We start from the raw sequence: 24280 nt of genomic DNA, 5'->3' as shown, positions 1-24280 counted from the left end.
TAATAGGAATTTTACCAAACAATTGTCATGCATTCATTGGTGAAGAACATTAAACTAGCTGCTCTCTCTAAACTTAGTTTGCTGTTGGTTGTGCTATTTGATTTTTATTTTTTACCAACAATTTGCACATATTTGCATGGAGGTTTGCATTTCTCATATTGCCATTTATGATGTATGAAAACAAATACCATAAATTTAGAGATTGAAAATTGAAGATACTTCACATTCAGTCAATTTAATGGTTCAGAATTACCTTGATTAATGCGTCCAAAATTAATGACAGATCTGATTACAAAATCTCAGACTTATAAGATAAGAAACAGCAATAGATTATAAACAAATTCCATGAAGGTAAACACCTTTCAAGTGCAGCAAATAGTTTAAACAGAAGCAAAATAAATCAACCTCAACCTCTGCTCAAAAATCTTTCGTTGTCTAGAATTAGACCCACTTGCTAATCACCCAGGTTACTAATGAAGTTGCAGCAATGACTCTCTGATATTATTCTAAAAATTACTTAGCAACAGTCTACAATGTATGGAATGGAACCAATAACCATCAGTCTTTAACCTTTAATTCACAGCTCTTTCAACATAAACCCTAGCAGCCAGCAATCACCATACTATGAATCTCACACCAAGGGTTTGAAGAAAGCATCCACCAAATCCAAAGAAAAGGATTTCCAAAACCCTCAAAAAATTAATAAATATGCCCTAATCGATCTGCATTAAAGAATCCTTCAAAATGCTTCTTTCAAAATTAGATTTCTCCACAATTTTCCCTTATTTTGTGCTCCAAACCTTAGCAGCTACAGACTTGCAAATAATAATATTTTCAACTCCTCAATGCCAAATACCTGCAATAAGCTCAATGAGAATTCTGGAATGAATCCACTCAATAGGCTAAAAGGGTTTTCGTCCACACAACCAAGAAGCTCCAAGGGTTTCTGTCCTCAAATTTCCCGTAAATGAAAGCTAAAGCTCTCAAGCTTCCCAGAGAGAAATTAAATAAACTAAATATATCAAATGACTTTCTCAAATCTCCTATTTAAAATCTTCTCATGAAGTTTCCGGAAACCCTATTTAAATTTCCCACTTTTAATATTTTAATATTTAACTTGCATATGGGAAATAATAATAAAGTGACCCCTCGTATAATTTCTTCATTAACATAAATTCACTTTAATATCCTGGCGTTTGTCTCTATAAATTTTTATTTAATTATTTAAAACCTTATAGTTCCCTAAGCGCCAAAATAATGTCACTTTATATAATTTAAATAACATTAAGTTAAATATTTTAATGTTATTTAAATAATACCTCAGAATGCCAAATGAGGTCAAAAATAACATTAGCATTGAAATCATAGTCTATCCCGAAAAAGAAATTCTGCTAGGACTGACTGAATCTGTAAAGTAACAACTAAAGCTGATACAAGCTCATACTATAAATAGTGTTCACAAGGACTAAAGAGAATAAACCCAAAAAAAACCAGAAAGATATGTGCCAGGTGAGCACTTACTATAAATAGCAACTCTCCACAAAACCTACTAAAACTGTGAACTGAGCTCGCCAAGAGGATAGGAAGACTCCCAACAGACCAGTGGGTGTCAAAACTGACACTTACTAAAAATAGTGACTTACTAAAAATAGCAAGTCTTGGACGGGTTGTCCAAACGCTCTCCAAAAAGTGTCGTCCAATTCCAATAACTACTCTGAACCCATCGGCGGCAATGCAACCCCTCTCTGAACTGACTCATTCCAACCCAGAACAACAGTATCAGCCTTATTGCAAAGGACCCTAAAAATGGGGACATTATTGAGCACCCTATTGCTTTCTTCAATCCAACATTGAAAGAAATTGAGGTAAAGTATAAGTTTGTAGAGAAATAGACATACAGCTTGGTAAAAGAACTCAATAGGTTCATAAACCAGGTCTCTTCAAACATAATCACAGCCGTTGTAATCCACCCAAGCATGAGAGAGTAAATTCTTGGTGGTAAGACCAAAGGAATAAGAGCTAGCTAGATCACCAAGAGTCTTGAATATGACATAGATGTAAAGCCTACAAAGCTAGTCAAAGAAACAGCTCATTGTCAACACTTACCAGAAGAAAACCTACAAAGGCAGTCAAAGGAAGAGCTCTTTGTCAACACTTGGCAGAAGGTGTCAATATCTCCAAGGATTTAGAGGAGATACAACATGAAACTTAGATTTGCCTGATTAATAAGGCAGAGCATTGTACAAATTGTGTAGACTATAAAATAAAGCTTTTAACATTTTAGAGATAGGGCAATACCCTATTAATTTGAATCTAGCCAAAAGAAGGGCTTATAGATTACATGCAGCTCACTAGAGTATGAATGAAGCCTTTCTTTTCAAGAAAAAGGTGTAGAAAATGCATAGACCTTAGAATAAATTTAATACACTATAAAAATAACCAATTATTAAAAAATTGACAAAAAATAAACATAGAAACAACTATTTTACTTTTACCTAAGTGTTTATGTAAACAAATATGTGGTTGGTCCTAAAATTGTAGGGAAGTGATAAAGTCTTTGAGCTCAGCATACTATTTTAGGGGCGACACAAAGTTTTTCTAACAAGCCCTCATTAGACTACAAAATCCATCTATTCAATGTTAGTCTGTTAGAATAGCCTATCCTTGACCCTAAACAAAACAAATTCAATTTTCCCATGCTTTATCTTTCTTCTTAGGCTTTAGGGTATACATAAAAAAAATTCGGAACCACTCTTTAAAAAACTCAGGAAACAACACAGCAAATGACGTTTCCAGAGAAAGAGCACAAGCTCTAATACTTTTTTTCCTTTGAAGTGCAACCCTCAAGGAATATCCTCCTAAAGGATCAAAGATTGTCATTGATAAGCATGCCAAGGTTTTGACAGATATGCCCAAGTGTCTCCTAACGTGTGAACATGATCATGCTATCATCCTAGTTCAAGAAATTCAACAGCCTAATATAGCCATACCACTACCCAATAAGATTCATATGATGTTTGACATTGGCAGCATTAAGCCTAGTAAAATTGTCATTCCTCTTCACCTATATTCATGGTCCAGAAATAGGACTTTAACTGGTACATGTGTCCAAACTATCAGATGACTAACATGACCACCAATAATAAGTTTCATGCTACTGTAATTGATGGTTTTAAATTGCATTGAGCTGTGCTTTTCACTGACTTGAATCTCTAGTCTAGTTATCATCAGTTAGAATCAAGAACGAGGATGAGCCTAAACATTCTTTCACATGCATGAAGGCCATAAGGTTTTTGATAAGCCTTTAGACTAAGTTATGCAGCAGCAACATTCCAAAGTGTGAAAATATATGTATTTAAGCCAATTTTCTAGAAATTCCTGTTAATTTTGTCCAACGATGATTTTATTTACTAAGAAACATGAGAAGATCACTTGAAGATGTAGACCATGTTCTTCAAATTTTAGAGGATTATCATCCTTATTGAAAACCATACGTCTACATTTTTGAGACAGTAAGTGGAATATGGGTCTTATTGTATCTCATGAAAGTGTAAAATATTGAACCTTTCAAAATTAAAGCCATAAAAAATGGTATACTTAAAGTCGCTAAATAATTTTCTGGTTTCTTGGTACTCTGGTTATTACCACAAGTTTGTGAAAAACTATGGTCAAATACTGAATCCATTGATAACCTTTCTACAAAACAATGAATCTATCTGGTTGGAAGCAGCAACCCCAGGAACTTAGAAGCTTTGAAGAGAACTGAGCAATACTCCAGTTTTGACGAGACTAGATTCAGTAAGCCTTCTGTGTTTGGCATGCATCTTTGGGTTATGGAAATGGTACAGTATTGATACAGGTGCTGATGGTTAGCATTCGAGAGTTGCCATGGTAATGCATCTTTGGGTTATGGAAATGGTGCAGTATTAATACAGGCACTGATGGTTAGCATTTGAGAGTTGCCAAATCAGGGGTGAGAATGCAATGAGATCAACTTGTGAAAAAGAGATGATGATCATTCTCCATGCAGTCAAATGGCAACACCCATCATTTGATAGGGACATTGTTTCATGGTAATCATGGTAGCATTTGATACTTGTTGGAATGAATCCCTATAGAGGGCCAACAAAAATAGGCCACAACAATGTGAGCAATGATTTTATAACCTTTACAAGAAGTTAAAGAAGAATATGGTGCTGGGTGCACTCTCCAAGATAGAAGAAGATAAGGTACTCCCATGTTCATAATTAAACCAGGTAGGATTGAAATAAATAAATAGAATGTTATCATGATGCCAGCACCCAACAACTTATAAATCAATTGTAGCAACCAAACAGTGTGGAAGAATTAGCTTGAAGGGAGGATGAGTTGTGGTACAAGGACAATCTTTTTTGTGCAAGAATTACATTCTCAATTGGGTGTGACTCTGGATTTAGACTTGTCATGCAGTTAAAAAGGATCTGTTTCGAGAAAGATTAGAACAGATATGCAAAATATTGTGTCAAATATTTTGTAATATAGATGAGATAAGAGAGAAATATTCAAGTTGCTGAGATTGTTGGAGGAAGAAAACATGAGTCTGGTAAAGTTGGTGGGTAGTAAACACAATTCCACTACTTCCATAAACCTATCAATGGAGTAAAAAGAAAAATCATTTTTGTGAATATTTAATGGAGTTCTAAACATAAGAAAATTACGTATAACGTCTCTTTTTTTTTCATATTTCATCAAGCATGAACGAAAAAGAAAAAAAAAGAGGCCAAATGGATAGGTAATTGTGTGACAAAATAAAACACAGAATTAAGGTTCGCTGGCATAGCCTACAATGCAATACTGCTTAAAGGTTGTAACATTTAGATTTACTGAAACAAGATTCCATCTATCTAACAAGAATAGAAAGTGGATTGAAACTAACATACATAGAAACCAAAAGAAGGTAATAACTGCAACCTCAAGGTTAAAGTAGCACTTTTCCCTACAAATCTTAGGTGAGAAATTAGTCTTCTCCAAGAAATCCATTCTTGATAGATTAAAGATGCAATCATTAAGATTTTAATTAATTCATCAATAATAGGTGGGTGAATTCACCAATTTATAGAAAAAGAGGAAGATATCCCTTGCTTGGTACATGAGAAACTATTAAAGGTCAAGACCCTAAAAAACATAAATTAATCCCAGTCAACTACTTCAGGCCTTGTTCCATTAATGGTCACTTCTTCATACACATCTCATAAAATCCAATGATCTAGACCACAAAATAATCTAACAGAATTGTACACTTATGAACCAAAATTTCTCATTGCATCGATTAGTATTTCAATGGGGCCACACTTTCAGTCTGCATACATCAAAAACTTTAAAACTCATAAAAAATGCATCACACTTTCAATGCTATTATTCAATTCAAAGATGAAGCAACTAAGGATTACACATACATTCTCACAATATATCAACCAATAAGCTGGACAAGTCTTGAATTTCATCTATCATGATAAAACGGGCAAGTTCTATTTTCTGAATCAAAAGTAAGAAAACTATCTGGCATGTCTTTCAACTGTGTAAACACCAAAAACATAATTATTATTTTGTTTGCCCATGAATTTGAAAAGGTGAACACAGCAAAATGCAGCATGTCCTTCAACTGTGTAAACACAAATATACATAGTTATTATTTTGTTTTACCAAGAATTTGAAAAGGTGAACACAGCAGCTATTCAATTACTTCAAGTTTACAAATGTTACTAAAGCTAACACACATTTAGTCTACTTGTATTCTTCCTGTGCATTTGATTAATGACTTCAGATAAATTTTATTGTAGCCTGCATATTTCCCTCTTAAGGATTTTTTCCCTTTATGGATTTGAAATTGCCCTCCTCTCAAGTTCAATTTAGGGTCCATGATGATTATATTTTCAAATCCTGTGCATTCAATCTTCTTCCAACTTATGTTATTTTATTGATGATTCATTCTATGTAATTCCTACTTTCAAAATGCTAGGCATATAAAATACAAAGGAATTTCACTTGAGTCATTAAGAAAATTTCAGATTTGATTACAAAAGACAAAATTTTATGTTCTCAGGATCCAGACCTCTTTTAGAACACGTCGAATGTGTTTAAGTGAAGGTTTGGTTGCACCGTCCACCAGCGCTTTTGCCTTACTTCTCCAAGAATTTGTACAAAGAGCAACCTCAAGCATAGTGTTCTCTTGATCTTGAAGCTTTACCACTTCAATTGTCTGCTTAGGGACAAAACCAAAACAAAGAGGACCTATGATACCATGAATATAAGTATCAACTATTGTAGTTGATTTTCATCATAGACAAACTTTTTCCTCCTTTGTAAATCACATTGTAAATAGATTTGAAAATATATCATTTGCAAATTCTAGTTGAGTTTGACATGTAACCAGAAGTAATCCTGCATTGACCCATCACCATATTTCACTGCCATTTTCTTGCATTAACTTTCTAAGATTCTACACCTTAGCTTCAGGTCACAATACATACAAAAAATATCAATAGATCATTTACATGTTGAAGCAGCTGAACACCACACCTAAAATCTTCCTTGAGACTCGCTATAAAATTTGGTTGCAAAAGACCATAACAAAGGAAATTTTCAGATAAGAAAAAATGTAAGAGAAGAAACCCTCAACAGAAGCAAGGTAAATAAATTTCACCATGTAACTCAAAAATAATAGTAAGGAAAACATTCTGATTTGTTAACATTGGATGCGTGAAATACTCAAATAGCAAAGTGTAATAACTGATAATTCACAACAATAGGGTAAAGGTACGAACACTTTTCATCAAAGCCTCACTACTTCTCGGAAATGAAAGTTTTCATTCATCACAGGTATGACCAACAGTTAACATACAGCTTCACGAGTAGAAAACATTTAAAGAACATGCAATTAACAAAATGTGAATAAAGTTATAAACACACTAGATACCTTTAAAGCAATAACAAGTCTTCTTGAATCAAAGCTGGAATCCTTATCCTGTTGAACTAGAGCATTACTAATTGTTCCTCTTAAATAAGATTGCCATTGCATTGCACATTCAACAATGCTATGAACAAGTTCTACCTCCTGGGTCCTGCAAAAGGCATTTAAATTAACAAAAATATGTTCTAATTTGACCAAAGACTCTTTAACAAAGAAACACGATGAAATAAAAAAACTGTGCAAAAGTTTCGAGAGCATGATCCACACACATTATTTAGGGAAAGAACACAACAATCCAGTCAACTACGCTAATGGTTTGCATAAGATAATTAAAGACGGGGTTTTGAAAGGAAAACAGGCAGCAGTCCAACAGCTCTGCAAGACATCCTCGCTTAACATAATATGCCAAATCTACCATACGAAGCAATACCACCAGAAATGCAATAGGATTAGTGGGACCCATAGAAGATACCTTAAAAGGGGATAACAATAGAAGCATCTATAAGCATAATACTAATACAAAATACGTTCTTTAAATTTTTTTGTGATGAATGAATACCTTGAGGCTTGAAGAAAGAAAGCAACTAGTACACAGTACTGAACTATTAAAAAAGCTAACTCATACCCTTGAGGCTTTCTCACCGACTGCTTGGTTTTACAAATCAATTATATATTTCTGACCCTTGTTCTCAATGGAGATTACAGTTGTGATCAACTTTGGCTGCTACCAGCCAACCCCTACCCAACAATGCATCGTGTGCTTTCTTCCTTAATGAAATGACCACAAAGTTCAACAAAAATAATTGGGTTCCAATAAGTACCTTTTGTCCCATTCAAACTCCAATTACCTTCTTGTTGATTTGCACCCACCAATTGAAAAGTTGGGGGCCAAACAGTCAACTTGCCCAAACTTCTAGAAGTGTCTTCTGAAAGTACGATCACACCAAACACACCATCAACAATTGTATTGGTGAGATTCCTTCCAAGAATCTCTGGATTCACCACCATTGGTTTCTTTGTCGTCTTGACTATCAGTAACATTGTATCAACTACTTGGTCACCCAATAGTAGAGGTTTGGTTATTAGATATTCACTCTCACCAAAATCCAATTGGATCGTACCATGCACCATCTCATTCTCCCTCGATACAATAGCATTTTGAAGTTCATTTGTAATAAATCCAATACTTTAACCAATACGGTAATTTGAAGTACTTGCCTTGTAATATTTTTCTGAGATTGTAATTGATTTGTTACCAATACTTGCAATTGCATTTGAGTGACGACATTCATTATCCATAGCATTCTCCACTTTGACCCTTGCTTCACGAAGTCTTTCTTTTTCTATATGTAGGCCCAGGTACATAGCCTTCTTTACTTGGGCACACATAATGGCCAATACTTCATTTTACCTGTCAACATCAATTAGGTTGATGCTAGCCTTTTTCTTTGAAAATCCAATGTCTTCACGGTCTACAAGTCCACACCATTTGCACAATCATTTCACTTTGTCTTGCTTCTTCTAGCAATCTCTCTCAAAGTGTACCCATTCGCTAAATTGTTGACATTCTATGATCAAATGTCCCTTGGGATTGTATTGTATTTGATTTCGCCCTCCTCGATTTTGAGAACCACCTAGAGATACATTGTGTCTTAGATGGAGTGGACTAGTCTCCCTATGTAAAGAGTACTTGTGTACTCCTTCCTACTCTTCAAATTGTATGGGTACTCCTTTATTAAATAATCAATAACCTAGCGAATCTCACAAGACATCTTTCTAGGCAATTTCCCTTTGTGTGCCCTTCAATTTTGCACTCAATACACCATAGTTTGTTATTTTCATTGTTGGTTTCTTCCTCCATCTTCATTTGTTTCATCATTTGGAGCATGACCCTCTAAAGTGCTTAGATTGTTCTCAATTCATTGTCACAACTATCATCCGAACTTCATCTTCTTTTGTTTTCCTTTTACTGTGTGAGGGCAGTTTCTTCACTTTCTATGTCCATTGCCTAATTGTAGTCTTCAAAATAGGACGAGGGTGGTATTAACTTCATTTTTTTTCTTAATGACAAAAGTAAACCTTCAATGAAACACCTCTTTTTCAGACAATCAGTCGATTTTGTTTCCAATTTTACCAACAATTCTTCAAGTCTACAATTATAAACTCGTACATTTTTGTGCTTACCTTTTTTTGTATTGTGAGTTTCCACTACTATTTTTGTTATCATCACAAAGCAATTTAAACTTTTCTTTGAATGCCTTCTTTAATCTTTCCCTTGTATTTATGTAGCCTTGGTCAATTTCTATATACCAGTCAATCGCTACACCAAGCAAGGTAGCTAGAAAAGACTATGGCCAAATTGCTTTATCATCTTGCCCAATTTCTGTCAATATTATTGCACAGGTCTTACAATGCCTAACAGGATCCTCCGATCAATTGCCTATAAACATGGGCAACTTTTGCATTTCGCCACTAGGGCTTGCCATGGTCTTATTTTAATGCAAACCTAGCATGTGGAATCTGCTCGCTAAAGAGTTTCAATTCAAATGTTCAGATGCTTCTCTTGCACTTTTGGCCACATAAAAATCCTCAACTCTTCTGCTAGCATCAGTGTTTCGCCTTCAAATTTTCTTTTATACACTCTTGGCTCAACTTCTCCTCCAATTGACAAACTTTCTATGCCCCAAAGGCTAATCTTGTACAATTTTGTGAAGGGACATAACTTCATCTCCCAACTTCCCTCATCTGAAGAAAGTTGCCTTGACTTTTACACTTGGTTACGTTCTCGAGAAGGGCTCCGACTTGCGAATCGTCCAGTTGTATTTTCCTTAAGTGCTTTCTCGTAATCTTCTCCTTTGTGCCCTTTGCTAAATGATCCTTAAATATTGCCTAATTTCATGGTCTTGACCACCTTGTGGCCTCTTCTTGCCTTATTGAGATATAAGGGCATGAATCGCTCAAATTTGACACAATTTATTTGAAGGCAATGGTGCCAACTATTTACTGCTCTATCTGATAAAATAAATACATGAATTAATAATCGAGATGGCAATGCATACCAAATGCAAGACTAAAATATATCTTTACTCACACATGAAATTATTACATAAGAAGACCAGAATAGTCAGCTAGGGATCGGAGTTGACCCAACAAGATCATACTACTTTCCTTGAGTATACACAATCTACTTAAATGACCCTACAATTGCCAAGAGGAACATGACCGCCAACCAACCAATGCTTATGACTACCTCAAGCCGAAAAACACCTAATACAAACAATTAATACATAGTCAATTAACCAATATTATTCAAACATGATATAGGCATTGTACACTGACTACAGTTTCCTCCCTTCATTCCACCTGTGGAGTGGAAATTCAATATATATATACATCACAAGGGTTGTTTCTTTTTAAATGGAGATACATGGTTCATTGCAAAGAAATCTGCTTCACCACTTGTTACGTGACTATCTACTTCAACGTTCTCTCAATTCTTTGGGGAGCTTTCATTTACAAGGCTTGTAGGGAGTTCAAGAGGTTATTTCTTAGATGAGGGACCTAACTACTTCATTCTCTCTCTCTTTTTTTAATTTGGGGGGGGGGGGGGGGGGGGTGTTGAAGGGGGAGAGTGGTTCTTTTGTACATGAGCACCTAACATAGCTCCATCTTGTCAGAACCCATGTTTACCCCCCTAAGATGCACTTAAGGGAGGTGTTGGCATATTTGTGTATCTATGTTTTATGCTGTTTAGTATGTATTTATCATACATTTTTCCACCGTATGTTAAGCTTGCCTACGTAAAGTTTTCGTTAGGGTGAGTTTTATTAATGCTTCAATGCATTATTTATTACTACAAGCAGGTATTTCCATCCCCATAACCTACCCTTGTGGCATTTCACATAAAGCAACCCTTTTTCTTGTATTTGCACACTTAATGAACGGATAGCCATTATGTTGCTTATTTACATTTCATTGTTCAATTACATCAATTAGTTCTTTGCATTTTGGTGCAGGGTAGATTGCTTAGGCAAATCTTACATGATATGAGAGCAGATTTGTGCAAAATATTACATGGTCAGCACAAATCTATGTCAAACCTTACATTCTTCCAATCATAAAGATCATAAAACAGCCCCAAAGTATCCCTCCAACAAAACAGATCATCTATTGCCACAGATGAAGCACTATGAGAACATAGATCATTCAGCAGCTCCAAATCAGCCTTTAGTTGTATGACGCTAAGGTTGGAAATCAAATACAAGTGAGGTTAGCTTATTTAAGTTGGATTTCTGTTTTTTTCTGAGTAAAATACTAACAATCTTTTTCAAGTAGATGGCATAGGCAAATCTTGCATGATATTAAGAAGATTTATGTAAATCTTGCATGGTATCAGCACAAATCTATGTCAAATCTTACAATCTTCCAATCATAAAGATCATAAAACAGCCATTAGGTGTCCTAATAAAACAGAATATTTATTGCCATAGATGGAGCATTTTGATTAGAAAGATCATTTGGCAACTCCAAATTAGCCTTTAGTCGTTTGACAAGATGGTTGGAAATCAGATAAAGGTTAGGTTGGCCTTTTAAAGTAAAATTCCTTTGTTTTGGACTAAGTCACCAGGTTCGAATTCGAATTCAAAGTTCGACAGCTTTGAAATTCGAATTAAATTCGCCATATGTAATTTTTTAATTTTTTTAATAAATATATGTATTATATCTATAAAATTGCCTAAATAGTTTAACATTGATAAATAGTTTAGCACTATTTTATATTATGTGTATAAAATAAAAAAATAAAAAATAAACATTATAAATACACGAGAAGCCTATTGTGTATTATGTGTATTTTAAACATTATAAATAAACATTATAAACATTATAAAAATTATAAATAAACATTGTGTATTATGTGTATTTTATAATATTATATTGTGTATTATGTGTATTTTAAACATTATAAATAAACATTATAAAAATTATAAATAAACATTGTGTATTATGTGTATTTTATAATATTATATTGTATAATAATATATTATGTAATATGAAACATTGAAACCTAAAATTTTTTTTAAAAAAATACACATAATCGAGAGGACGGACTGATGACAGAGGCAGAGGCAACAATTTGAGCTTCGACGGAATGTTCTGGAGCTTCTACAACGGCGGTCGAAGGTCCATCGACTAAAAGTTGGAACTGATGCGTCCGCGACCTAAACTTTGCTATGTTTTCCGCCATGGCCCATATTTATTAAAAAAACTCGATGAAACCCTAAAAAACGTAAGGAAATTTTTTTTTCCGGAAATTACGTCATCCCTAATTTTTGGTACGAATTTGATCGAATTTTTGACGAATTTTATAAACTGTTTGAAGTTCGACGAATTTCGAACTTCAAGGTTGAAATTCGGCCGAACCTGGTGACTTAGGTTTTGGAGCAAAGTTCCAACAAGCTTTTTAGAAACAGCCCAAAATCAGTAGACACTTCCCTAAATGCATACATACATATATACAGATAAATGTTTTTAGTACAAGGAACCAATAAATAAATATACAGTGATTTTAGGGCATCAAGGTTGGAGATGGTCATTTTGGGCAGTTTCAGTAATTTTTTATAATAACTAATTCTAATGAATACATAGTATCTGTGCAACCTTACTCTTGTAATCACTGCAGGCAACGGAGATGATTTTGAATACAAGGCAATAACTGGGCAAAATCTGTGTTTAAAGTGCTCCTTGAGGAATTATTTTGACTCGTCAGCAGTATATATATGTCCATCTGCAAGACATCTTTGAAAAAAGCATACACGATCTCTTGTCAATGAATCATTGAATGTGTACAGTTACTGTCATTTATTCTTTGAAACATTAGTATCCAGCCGTTTTCATAGACATGAGCCCTTAACAGTCATATTATCTCTTGGCATCTTTTGACCTCTTCATGTGAACTGTAAGAGTACCATGAATGAATATTAACAATAAATCATAAAGGAGCAATCAAACTTTTGCCTCTTTGCCCCAAGCCTGCTGATTTGAGCATTAATACATCAGCCGCATACAAGCTTTGTCACTTGGTGGAGGTAGCACCACAAGGTTTGCCTGTAGTCTGTCATCTTCATTTTATCCCCACATTCAGTGAGCACATTGGAAGAAGTTTTTTTTGACCAACATTGGGGTTGTGTCATTTGGAGTCCATGTATGCTTGGTTAGTTGGCATTGTGGTTTGATATTGGCAGTTTGGTTCAAACCCTATTTTGCTTTTGCTTTGTTTGTGAATTTATCTTCTTTTTTAATTGCATTGGCATCTTTGTATATATAAAAGAATATTTGACACACTTCACGGAGTTAGTAGGAAGTTCAGTTGCTTTGTAAGATGCCCATGGTTTGAACCTTGTACATGTTCTTCTAAAGTTTTATAAATCATAAAAACTACATGGGAGGAATAAGCATACGCAAAATATAAATTTTTTTGGCTCACTTTTGCAAAAGGGTGCATCATTGGTTGAAACCAAAACATTATTTTTCACATATAAACATGGCTGTATATTGTACTTTTGAAGACATCAGCACTACATCTAACAACACTTTTGAAGATTCCAATGCTACTTTTGGTGGCCACAGTGTAAAGAGGTTGAAGAGAAGGCTGGAGGGCATCAGAAGTTGGAGGATTTTCACACATTAAACTACCTTGTTGCTCTTGAGATAGTAGATTATATGAGAAGCGCCATTAATTTGTGTCCTTTCTTAGAGCAGTTGAGGGCTTCGCTGTAATGTCCCCAATTTATAAATACCTTTTACTTCGATGAAGATCCTGCAAACAAGTTAGAGATTGTTTCATAATCATAACTCATAAAAATAGATAGCTTCATTTGGGAAGTAACAACATATATATATTAAAAGATAAGTCTAAACACAGATTGCTTAACGTCATTTTGAGAAGGTTCAACCATTGGGAAGCTAAGATAGGATGACTCGATAGGGTGCCCTAGAGACCCGATCCCAAGCCCAAGGGCAGACCTTGTCCCCCTTGGTCTCATGTGGCCCGTGCCATTCATATGAGATGGCATACCTGGTGAGGTGTCCTATCACCGTTTTTCTCGATCTTGTCACTTCTATCCTACTTCCTGTGATTGCATATTCTTTAAGACATTCACCATGATAAAGATTATGAGAGTGGTTTACCATAGGGCGCCCAGAAAGTCCATCCTTTACAGACCCAAAGGCAGTACCCTTCATATCCCTTTGGCATCATGGGACTCCTGGTCATATACCATAAGGTGGCGTCCTTGGAAGATGACCTCAACACCGTTCCCCTACTGATAACCTCCTCATCCTCTATCATGGCTGAGAAGCACTCAGATTATAAGAAGATATACACAAGTCTAAGGTAAAGCACGTTAACTACAGAATATCCATAATCAGATCTATGTTCAAAACATATATAAACAATCTTATCAACAGCATATAATTTGTCATAAATATGCAGGAGTAGATATATACTAACATTAGGCGATGTTGAATAATTGTAAGCAGTAGTAAATATTAATCAGGAGAATGCAGATATAAACATAGCCATTATGCATGTAAACCATACCACAACCAGAATATATGATTGCACAACTGTGAGTTAATATCACAGTAGTTATCCAGTCTCTATCCTTCGATGCTATTTGTATGATTGATTGATTGATTCAATGAATTCCTTTGATTGGATGATTTGAGGTATTGGTGAGTTGAGGACTAAGTGATTGTTGATTAGATGATTGATGAGTGAGTGAGTGATCCTTGAATGCTTGGAATGATCTCTCCTTTATACTTTATTGGGGAGAGAGTCACCACCTTTCATAGGAATTGAGGCACTACTTTTCATAACAATTGAGTCACCACTTTTCATTGCTGCCTTTGAGAATAATATATTATTCTCCAAATTGATCTCCCTTCCCTCTCTTCCTCAAATGAACCTTCTCCCCTTTATATCTTCCCATGTGAGGGAGAGGTCACATCTCTTCATCATGCCTGCCCCTTGGCAGGAGACAGAAACTATCACAATTTGCACCCTTTGAAATAGTACAACACTTCATAATTCTTGCCTTTTGTAAGGGACACAACCTTATCTACTTCCCATTCGTTTCTTCCTCCATTAATCCTTCCTTGATTCCCACGCTTCATTCCTTTCTTTCCTCTGCCTGCCCTTTAAAATGATCTCTTCTCCCTTTCATATCTCATTTTTAAGAGAGTCACAACTCTTCATTCCATGCCTTTTGAGTCTTTGACCATTCATTAACTTAATTACATTGTAATTATATTATATAATATTTTTATTATTTTATGTTTCAATTTATTATTATTAAATATTATTAAATGCTCTCTCAAAATGGGGACATTACATTCGCAATTCTTGGCAATATTTGTGGAGCGCATAGTAACTAGATGAGGTGTGGATAGTGTATCTAGATTTATTGGTTTTGTTGTTATTGTACATTACAGAAGAGATTTGTTCCCTTTAGCACTGGAGGAGGGATTTTGACACTCTCGAAGGAGGGTGGACTCTTAGAGGAGAGTTGTTCTCTCATTGTGCATTGTGGTTGGGATTTGTTCTCTCTTGTCTTACAGAGGATTTCTTACAGGTATTTTCAAGAATCAATACAGCCACTAATCTGATTGGTTTGGTGTGTTCTAGAGGAATAAAGAGATATGGTGGATCCACTTTATCAGATTTCTATTTGGGTTTGCTGCATTCAGACCCAGTGCAGTGCTCCTTTGTTCAAATCAATGCAATAAGAGTGAAAAGTTGGTATTTTGATATTACATCTACAGTATATATAGTAGAGATAGTAAATAAATAAAACATCTTATTTAGTACTATGATGTTATCAGCTGTTGTTGTTTAGGTTAGTTATATGGGAATATTTTAGAAGGGATTAAAAGTAAATGTAGTTAAGTGAAATTGCATTAGATCATAAATTCTCAAGATGATGATCAACAAGAGTAGAATAAACATAACATTTGAAACAGCGCTTCAGGATAAGAATACTTGCTTGGAAGTCTATTATTTCAAGTTTCTCAAAATATTATAACTTTTTAATGCATAAAACAATAAACTTTTGCACAGCTGGGAAAGTGATTATAACACAAATGTGATGATTTGCTTGGTCCCAATGATAAACATCAACCTGAACAATATTTCAGTGTGGTAAATAAGTCTTCTGTCAGAATTATTATAAAGAAAGCAGATAATACCATGGGGAGAGGCCTTTTGCTTCATTCAATAGTTCAACAAAATCATCAATTGTTGGGCAATTTCTTTTGGAAACCTGAAACAAATAAAGATAAGTTATATAGCTATTTCAGAATCATAAAGCATCAGTTATCCTGATGAATGAAACATCTTGTTTAAGAGCAACCCATTTTTTACCCTTGGGTGTACTTCTTCATTGGATAGAGATCCAGTTGCAACAGCAGTACAAAAAGGGCACACATAGTGTGTGGTTGTTAATGATTCTATTTGTTTCAGCCCAAGACATGAAGAGTGATACCTGTCGTAAGATAATGAACATGTTAAAGCTTGTTAAAAAACACCCTTTTCAACTGTATAAATTAAACAAAGAACAAGTATGTTGGCATAATGTATTTGGAAGATCCTGGACATATACAAGGCAATTAAAAAAGAGTGATCTCTTATACCAGAAACTTTAAAATCAACAAATGCAACAACTACAGTAAACAAAACAAAGATAAGAGAGAATGTGAATGAATATCTAGCAGCCACATTCCAAAATGAACCAGAACACATTAACATAAAGCAATGGCATTTGCCTGTTCACTTATTCTAAAAAATAAAACCAAACCTTTGGCTCTTTGCACCATCGAAAATGATCACATTGACCTGACATTGCTATATCAAATATATATCAAGTTTCCATGATGAATCTCTCAACCACATTTAGATTTTCAGATACTATCAGCTGATGGGTTATCTTCACATGAGCACATATCTTGGCTGCATAAGCACATATTTAGATTCTCAGATACTAACAGCTGATTGGTTATCTTCAAATTTAGATTGTCAGAGACATTCGTACCGTTCCAATTTTGTCCTGGCTGCATAAAGTCATATTGTTTACATGAGGAATTGATTCTTTAGGCTGGCATCAAGTTTAGAATTTAAATAGTATCTTGATTTACCAACTCGATTCAGATTATATAATATAATTAGCCAGATCCAGCACCAACTTTGAGGATAGGCATTCAAAACACTTCAAAATCATCTCACATAATAGTCAAGATATATTGCATTCTAACGGTCAACCTGGAATCCCTATGTACACATTATGCTTTCATCATGCAAAATAGTGTTCTATAATTTGTCAACCATAAACCAGGTATTCTCCAAATCTCCACAATTTAGGATGACAAATTTACTCATTTTCTCAATATTTGTGATTTAGCAATTAGAAGCTCAAAATCCAGTTTTGCTATGGTCACAACAGCCCACAAAATCCTCTTGCTCCTTAGGAGAAGAGTGCGAAAATGCTGGAAGATCAAGATAAGGTGGCTAGGGTTATGGATTATATTTGTATGCTTTAATATGCCCTAATCCCTAACCCTAAATGCAAAATTAGGGTTTAGGATGAGGGTTGGAAATAGGTATTTTTTTATATTTAGCATGTATAAAATTGTTTATTTTGTTCTAAAATATTAAAAACATTTGCAAAATATCTAATATATTATGTATCTTTGGTTCTTAAGCCCCTCCATTACATATAGTAGCATTGAACATACCATTCAACAAGATTATCCTCTTGTATTCTAGGAATTCATTACCTCAAGATATAATTGAGGGCTATGAGGTTGGAGCAATAAGGAGATTGCAAGAAACTTTCCTTGCAATTATCTTCTTTATATATTCTTTTCTCTTCTTCCCAAAGTTTGAAAACTAAGACTCAACGCGGACAAAAATAGGACTCGGACTCGAGACTCGACAAAAAAATTGGCTAGGACTTGGCAAAAAAGAAAACAGAAGTTTTACCATTAAAAAAAAGAAATTAATTCATTTAGAAAACATGAAAGCCTAATTTGACTATCAATTTGTCATAATTCAAACATTACACATGTCATATATGATCTTCAAACACTCAATATTTGAAATTTTTAATTCATACTCATAGTTTCAAACTTTCAAATGTATAACAGCATCATAAATCTATAAATGTTTGCACATAATGATATGTAAAAATGAGAAAAACAACCAAATACAATCTACATCTTCCTCTTTACCCTTCTAATGTAACTCAATTTTGTCTACTAGGGGAAGGGTGGTGTATCTAGTAACGCTGCAAGAAACTGAAAACTTACTAAAAATGGTAAGTTACAGTTCTTGATTAGAACCAAAGAATCACCACACTCGCCCTTGTAAGTTGAAATGAACAGCCAGATAAGGACATCTAATAATAAAACAGAAAAAAAATGTTGGAGCTATTTATTTTTTAAACTGAAAAAAATTGTTGGAGCTATTTATTTTTTAAACTCCTACTTGTCAGGGTCAGAACCTTCAAGTAGTCATTTAAAATTTGAAATGTGAAATTCACCATTGTATTATGAAGCTTAGGTCATGAACTAGAGAATCAGGGTTGGGCTCTACTGTAAAAACGGCCTAACTGTCACATAGCCAAATTCCACTTCAAAAGGCCTAAGAAATACAAAATACAAAAACGTAAAAAGTACAGAAAAAAATAGATTTTCAGAATCTTCAGAAATCTGCCCATTCTTTTCCAGATCATTTCTATATAGAATATACTGTTATTTTCTTGAATTATAAAACTTTGTAACATAGCAATCCTATATCATTGCTATGCTAGTCTCACTTTTTAAAAGCAGAAGGTTAATTTTTAACAAGTACTGGAGGTATGTTATTGTGCTCTCTGTCAAGATGGTTTGGCATTTACAATTGGATATTTAACTTCGATGTTAAGTTCTTTTTCCTCTTAGTTGAATTTTATTCATAAACTTCTCCTTTTTAACACTGATGAAGAGTGCAGATTTAATCCATCGTCAACTGCTATTAAAATAGAAAACAGAAGCAACAGGAAACCCTCTAGAATTTTTAAAAACAGAAAGAAATGCCACAGCCTATAAGAAATTTAACATTCAATCATGACCATCAATGTCATTAAATATTTCCACTAAATACTTTCCAATTACTTTATGGATTAAATTAATTTGTTGATGCCATATGGCATTCATGCATATATAGAGAAAGAAATAATATAGCTTCTGTATTTTGATATCATTTATGAAACCATCCCTGCTTATGAAACTTTTCGTTCACCATTTCAGGCAACACAGCCAGTAGACCAAAAGGCATTAAAAGACAAGCAGATAACTCTTCCTGTAGCAAAAAATCCAAACAACCATACCATAACTAAATTTTAAGGTAACATTTCTAAGCTAGTTCTAAAGCATCATACTAATTTTTGTCAAAGCAGTGCACAAACAGAAGTAGCATGGCACTTGATGTTGACACTCTTACCTTTATTCCTTCCTTTTACAACTTACATGTTTTTCGCTATAATTTATTTGAAGGAATGTCCCCAAATCAAAAAATAAATTCAACAATGGTCAACTTTATGATGGCTAATAAAGAATGTGTAGCCCCTAAAAGTCTAGATTCAAGTGCCTTAATAAAGTTACCTGTCTTTGCAATTTTGACAATAAAGTGTATTTGGATTGTTTTGCATTGATTTCCCATTGCATATTAAACAATCTTCCTCCTCGCCATGAGCATTTGCATCCTGGAATTTGCGAAGGGCTCTGTCCAAAGATTCTTTAATCTGCACAAATGATACCAGCTATTTTAAAACCATCTTACACAGGAATGAGTAGAATGAAAGAAACAAAGAAAGTTTATTGCCACCATATCAGATTTCCTAAAGATAACCTGTAGAAGAAAATATTGCAGTGGTAATGAACAGCTGCCAAAGCGGTCAGTAACAGACTTGCAATGTAAAATCCAATTTTCAATATCAGCTACTTTTGAAGCAAGCATTCTCAGGCTGCCATCTTCCACAATACTAGACTCTCCAGCTTCCTGAATATGATATGAATTTATAAGCCTTCAAAAAGTGATAAATGATTCCTTACTGAACTTTTACTTAAAAGAAGTCCTATCATCATAGAGGGAGTTTTATAAATACATAAGAGGTTCCAAGTAGAACTGGAAATGACAATGAAACTATACGTTCAGCAAAATCCAATAGGAACTTTAAAAAACGAGAGTCAAATAATATATGGAAGCCCCCTGTGCAAAAGCTCATACTTAATTCCTGCTTGATAAGTGATAATTTCTTATTTAGACCAATATTTTAGGCTTTTTATTATTCATTTAAATCAGTGTTGCATTCTTCAATCAAGGGTTGTGTGGAAATACGGAAATTAGTTCTGAACTAATATCATTGCCCCACACTCGAGCATAAGCTAGATTCACCCAGAACCATATTATCAACAAGCTGAATAGATGAATGAATATTCCAAACTGACACATCAAACAGGATACAAATAACTCCAGAAATGACTCACCATAAGTTTAAGAAATTCTGGCCATGTAAGAGCAGAAGATTTGTAATTAAACAATGCCTGTACCTCCTTTTGCCATGATCTGAAGAATACAAATATTTAGCTTACTGACTGACAATTTCTAAAGGAACCTCAACCAGAAAACAATAAACACAAGATTTTAACACAAAGCAGAAATATCAAAAATTCAAGAAAATACCTATAGTTAGAAATAACTGCCTCTATTTGGCCAACCTTCATTGGAAAAGAAATTTTCAATTTCTGCATAGAAAATCAATCCAAATATAAGTTTTGATTATACTTCACATAAATACCGAAAAAATATAAACTAAATACTTGAGGTAGTGATAATACCTATAACTTTAATAACTTGAAGCCACTCCAATAAAATATGCTTATGTGACGAAAAATGTCTTACATTAAACTTATGATAATAAAAACCTACCAGCATAACTCTTTTAATAAAACATTGTCAAAAAGTGAAATGTAAACTCGAATCTAGCAGTTTATGATATAGATTTGTCATCAACATAAACATCAGAACATTCCTGTCTGTCAAGGCGAACCAGAAACCACAGTTTGAGTAGCAGTACCTTTGAGTTTGCAACAAGGTCCTCCAGGTCCTGAATATTGCATTTTTTCTTTGAATTTGAATCTGGAAGAAGTAAACATGCTTGTGAAAGCCACTGTTTACTCTCAAGCAAAGAGCTCTCTAATAATTTATATTCTCCAGCTCTAATAGGTAGATTTCTTGCATTGTCTATGAGACTGTTAACATCCTATTACACAGGAACAAGATGCCACTTCCCATCAGAGAGCCTAATCTCATAAGTCAAATAACAAGCTGCAAGTTTAACATGGATTACATGGAAATACCACAAAACATAGAATATGAACAATCTTACAGAAATACTCATTTAATAGCGTCTCTTGAGGAAATCACCAAAACCAATATTTTCAACTCAATAATAGGCTAATTGCATCTATATGAATAAAAGTACTGCTATGGTTACATCGTGCAATATGGATGACATTCTTAAAAGACTTGGATATGGCACAGCTAGGATAAAGCATGCATAGGCATGAGTATGTTTGTGTCTGAAGAATTTAAAATGTCATTCATCAGTTTGAAAATCTACTTCAAAAGAGAACTTCTGTTTGTAAAACCTGGAAGAAAGAGCAACATGGGTATATTAATAACTAAAGTCAAGAGTCTAATCCAAAATCCCACCAAATTCCTCCCAAAACACTCTCAAGACTAAACCAGCCAAAATCCTTAAAAACTTGATCTCAAAGATGAGATGTACGTGCAACAATAAATGCATTTGATCCACCCCCTTTTTGAGTTGTGAATTTTTTGTGTAACATGGCTTCAACTTCATACCATTGTAGGCACTACATCACCTGACCCTTCACATTTGTATCTAGATACAAATCCAGTTTGCATCCAATATAAAGAAGGGTCTATCCAAGAGAAAAGTGGAGCACCCAGTAACATAGTTTTAAGCCCACCAAGAATCATAAATAGACAAATGACCAGGAAAATGAAGTTACAGATGCATACAAAGTGAAATGAGCACCAAACACATTACAAGATCAATTGGGAACTCTGGTTATATAATACTAAGGATATCTCATGTCCATTGTACTCTGTGCTGCCTTCCCTTTATTAATTAACAATTATGCACAGTATCAATGTAAAGTAAAATAAATGATTGCTGAACGACAATTGAGCCCATAACATACATTATGTATAGTAATGGATACCATAGTCACCAAATCTGAATATCTATTCTGTTCAGATTTGGTTCAAATCCAAACAATATCCAGATTTTTTGGACTGGCTGGATTTGTCCAATTAAATCTTAAGTTTTCAGTTCCTACAGAAATTTTACCATTGGGTTGGAAGAATCTTATGTTAGAAGATTCACACGTTGTCATCAATAACATAAAGGCGGGAGAGTTATTCAGAATTGATGGCTTGAAACAATTGTTGAGGAGGTGAAATGACTAGCAGCGAGTTTGACTCAATTTCATTTTGTACAAATCAAATAGGCAGGAAGTAGTGGTGTTTTATCTGGAAGCAAATAAAATAGTTGGGCAGAAAATGAAGTTACAGGCCTCCAGATACATTTGGTTGCTGCACCGCTCAGAAAATTTTGAGGGCATATCCTTGGAGTCTACAAATGTGTATAATCCGTTTTTGTTGTGCCCCCCTCAAAGTTGCTTCATTAGGTCCTCTATGCGTGAGGCATCTCAATGTTGATTGAACCAGTTTATTTGTAATGAAAAATTATTGCAAATTGTTTTCTTACATCTACAAACTCCCCCATCACAAATCTCCCCAAACCTTTCTTCATTTCTTCTCCCTGATCTTGCTATGAGCTCTATTACTTTGATGCTAAGAAGTTTTGTCTTTTTCTTAATCACACTTTCCTCTCTCTACCTTTAGTTTTTGGTAATTTTTGAGATAAAGTTGTAAGTTTTGAGACCCATACTCTCTGGGGAGAGCAGGATTATTCTCATAATCATCTATCGTTTGGTTTATAACTTTTTAAATAGTATATTAGGATCAATCTCTAATCTCTAATTTTGGTTGGTTGTAGATTCACATCTGTTTTAGGAATAGGAGACTATCAGAATGTCTCTAACATGGCAAGCAATTTAAAATGTCCCAGCATATTTTCTAATGCAAGAGATACCTATCCCCTCCATCGAATTCCATATTCAATGCTTATTGATTCATGGACAGCAGTGAAAAAAAATATTTCATCATTCTCAATCTCATTACAACAAAATCCACAAGGCTGCAAAATGACAAAACGCCCAACCATAGGCATAGCAATAAGATTAATTATAGATATAAATATATACATAGGACAACTACATCACATCTGGGCTATCGATGTTAAAATCAGTCTGCAACTCTAAGTCACTCTTCTATATCAAGGTTGTACTCATCCAATGAGATCCCAACAAATTCATGCTGCACCTCTTCAATCTATCCAACAATTTCAAGATCAACATCCCAATGTGCACTTGGAGTTTGTTGATGCATGGGAGTCTATCAATTTTGAAGCTGCAAGGCACAATGAACTACAACTAATTCCTTTGCCCATCTTGAGGTAAGCCAATTCCTTTTTAACAAGTGAGTAAAGTTCTAGGCTATGTTACTGGTTCGTCAAACAACAGCCCCAAGTACAGGTCCAGTTCGAACCCAGTTCAGATTCTCGATTGGTTTGGTTACAAGTTAATTTAGGACCCGGGAAAACACCTCTCGGTTTCCCTGAATGAATTCAGATGAACCCAAGATGAATTTTGAACTGATTGTCTTTGGTACTGCAACAAACCCGGGAACATTTTAAAACTTTCTTCATCATATTAACCAATGCTCAATAGCCCTATTCTAACAATGTGTAGGGCATTTTTTTTAATTTTTTTTTTGATCGGTAAAAGGCCGAAGCCAAAGAAATTTTATTAATTAAAAAAGTAATTACAACTCCATTTAATGTAAGCACCGGTACGAAAGAATGGAGGGAAGAAAACCTCCAGTCTCGCCCAGATCCATTCGAGGATCAGAATCTAATGTTACAGTTAGCTGATAATTTAGTAGAAGATACATGAGTCCCTGGGTAAATTACATCCAAGCTAAAACTGCTTGAAATAAAATTTCGACCAAGAATTCTGATGCACTGAAATTTGACCCTTTCTTGAGAATGATGTCTTCGAATATGATGCCCCAAAGACAACTCT

At 34.4% G+C, this 24280-nt stretch overlaps 1 protein-coding gene across 2 annotated transcripts in view; it reads right to left on the bottom strand.

Annotated features, from left to right (window-relative positions):
- Positions 1-24280, bottom strand: part of LOC131030582 (lysine-specific demethylase JMJ17) — a 218138-nt gene that overhangs the window by 19550 nt on the left and 174308 nt on the right. For both annotated transcript variants that reach the window (XM_057961447.2, XM_057961456.2), the window contains exons 21-29: positions 21121-21306; positions 20727-20788; positions 20531-20609; positions 19893-20042; positions 19646-19785; positions 16371-16491; positions 16196-16269; positions 6956-7100; positions 6092-6238 (exon numbers count right to left, since the gene is read on the bottom strand). In XM_057961447.2, the coding sequence (XP_057817430.2) occupies positions 6092-6238; positions 6956-7100; positions 16196-16269; positions 16371-16491; positions 19646-19785; positions 19893-20042; positions 20531-20609; positions 20727-20788; positions 21121-21306 (1104 nt within the window). The remainder of the gene's footprint in view (positions 1-6091; positions 6239-6955; positions 7101-16195; positions 16270-16370; positions 16492-19645; positions 19786-19892; positions 20043-20530; positions 20610-20726; positions 20789-21120; positions 21307-24280) is intronic.

Source organism: Cryptomeria japonica, chromosome 4 (genome assembly GCF_030272615.1).
Source record: "Cryptomeria japonica chromosome 4, Sugi_1.0, whole genome shotgun sequence".
NCBI lineage: Eukaryota > Viridiplantae > Streptophyta > Pinopsida > Cupressales > Cupressaceae > Cryptomeria > Cryptomeria japonica.
This window is presented reverse-complemented; position numbering and strand designations above follow the sequence as displayed.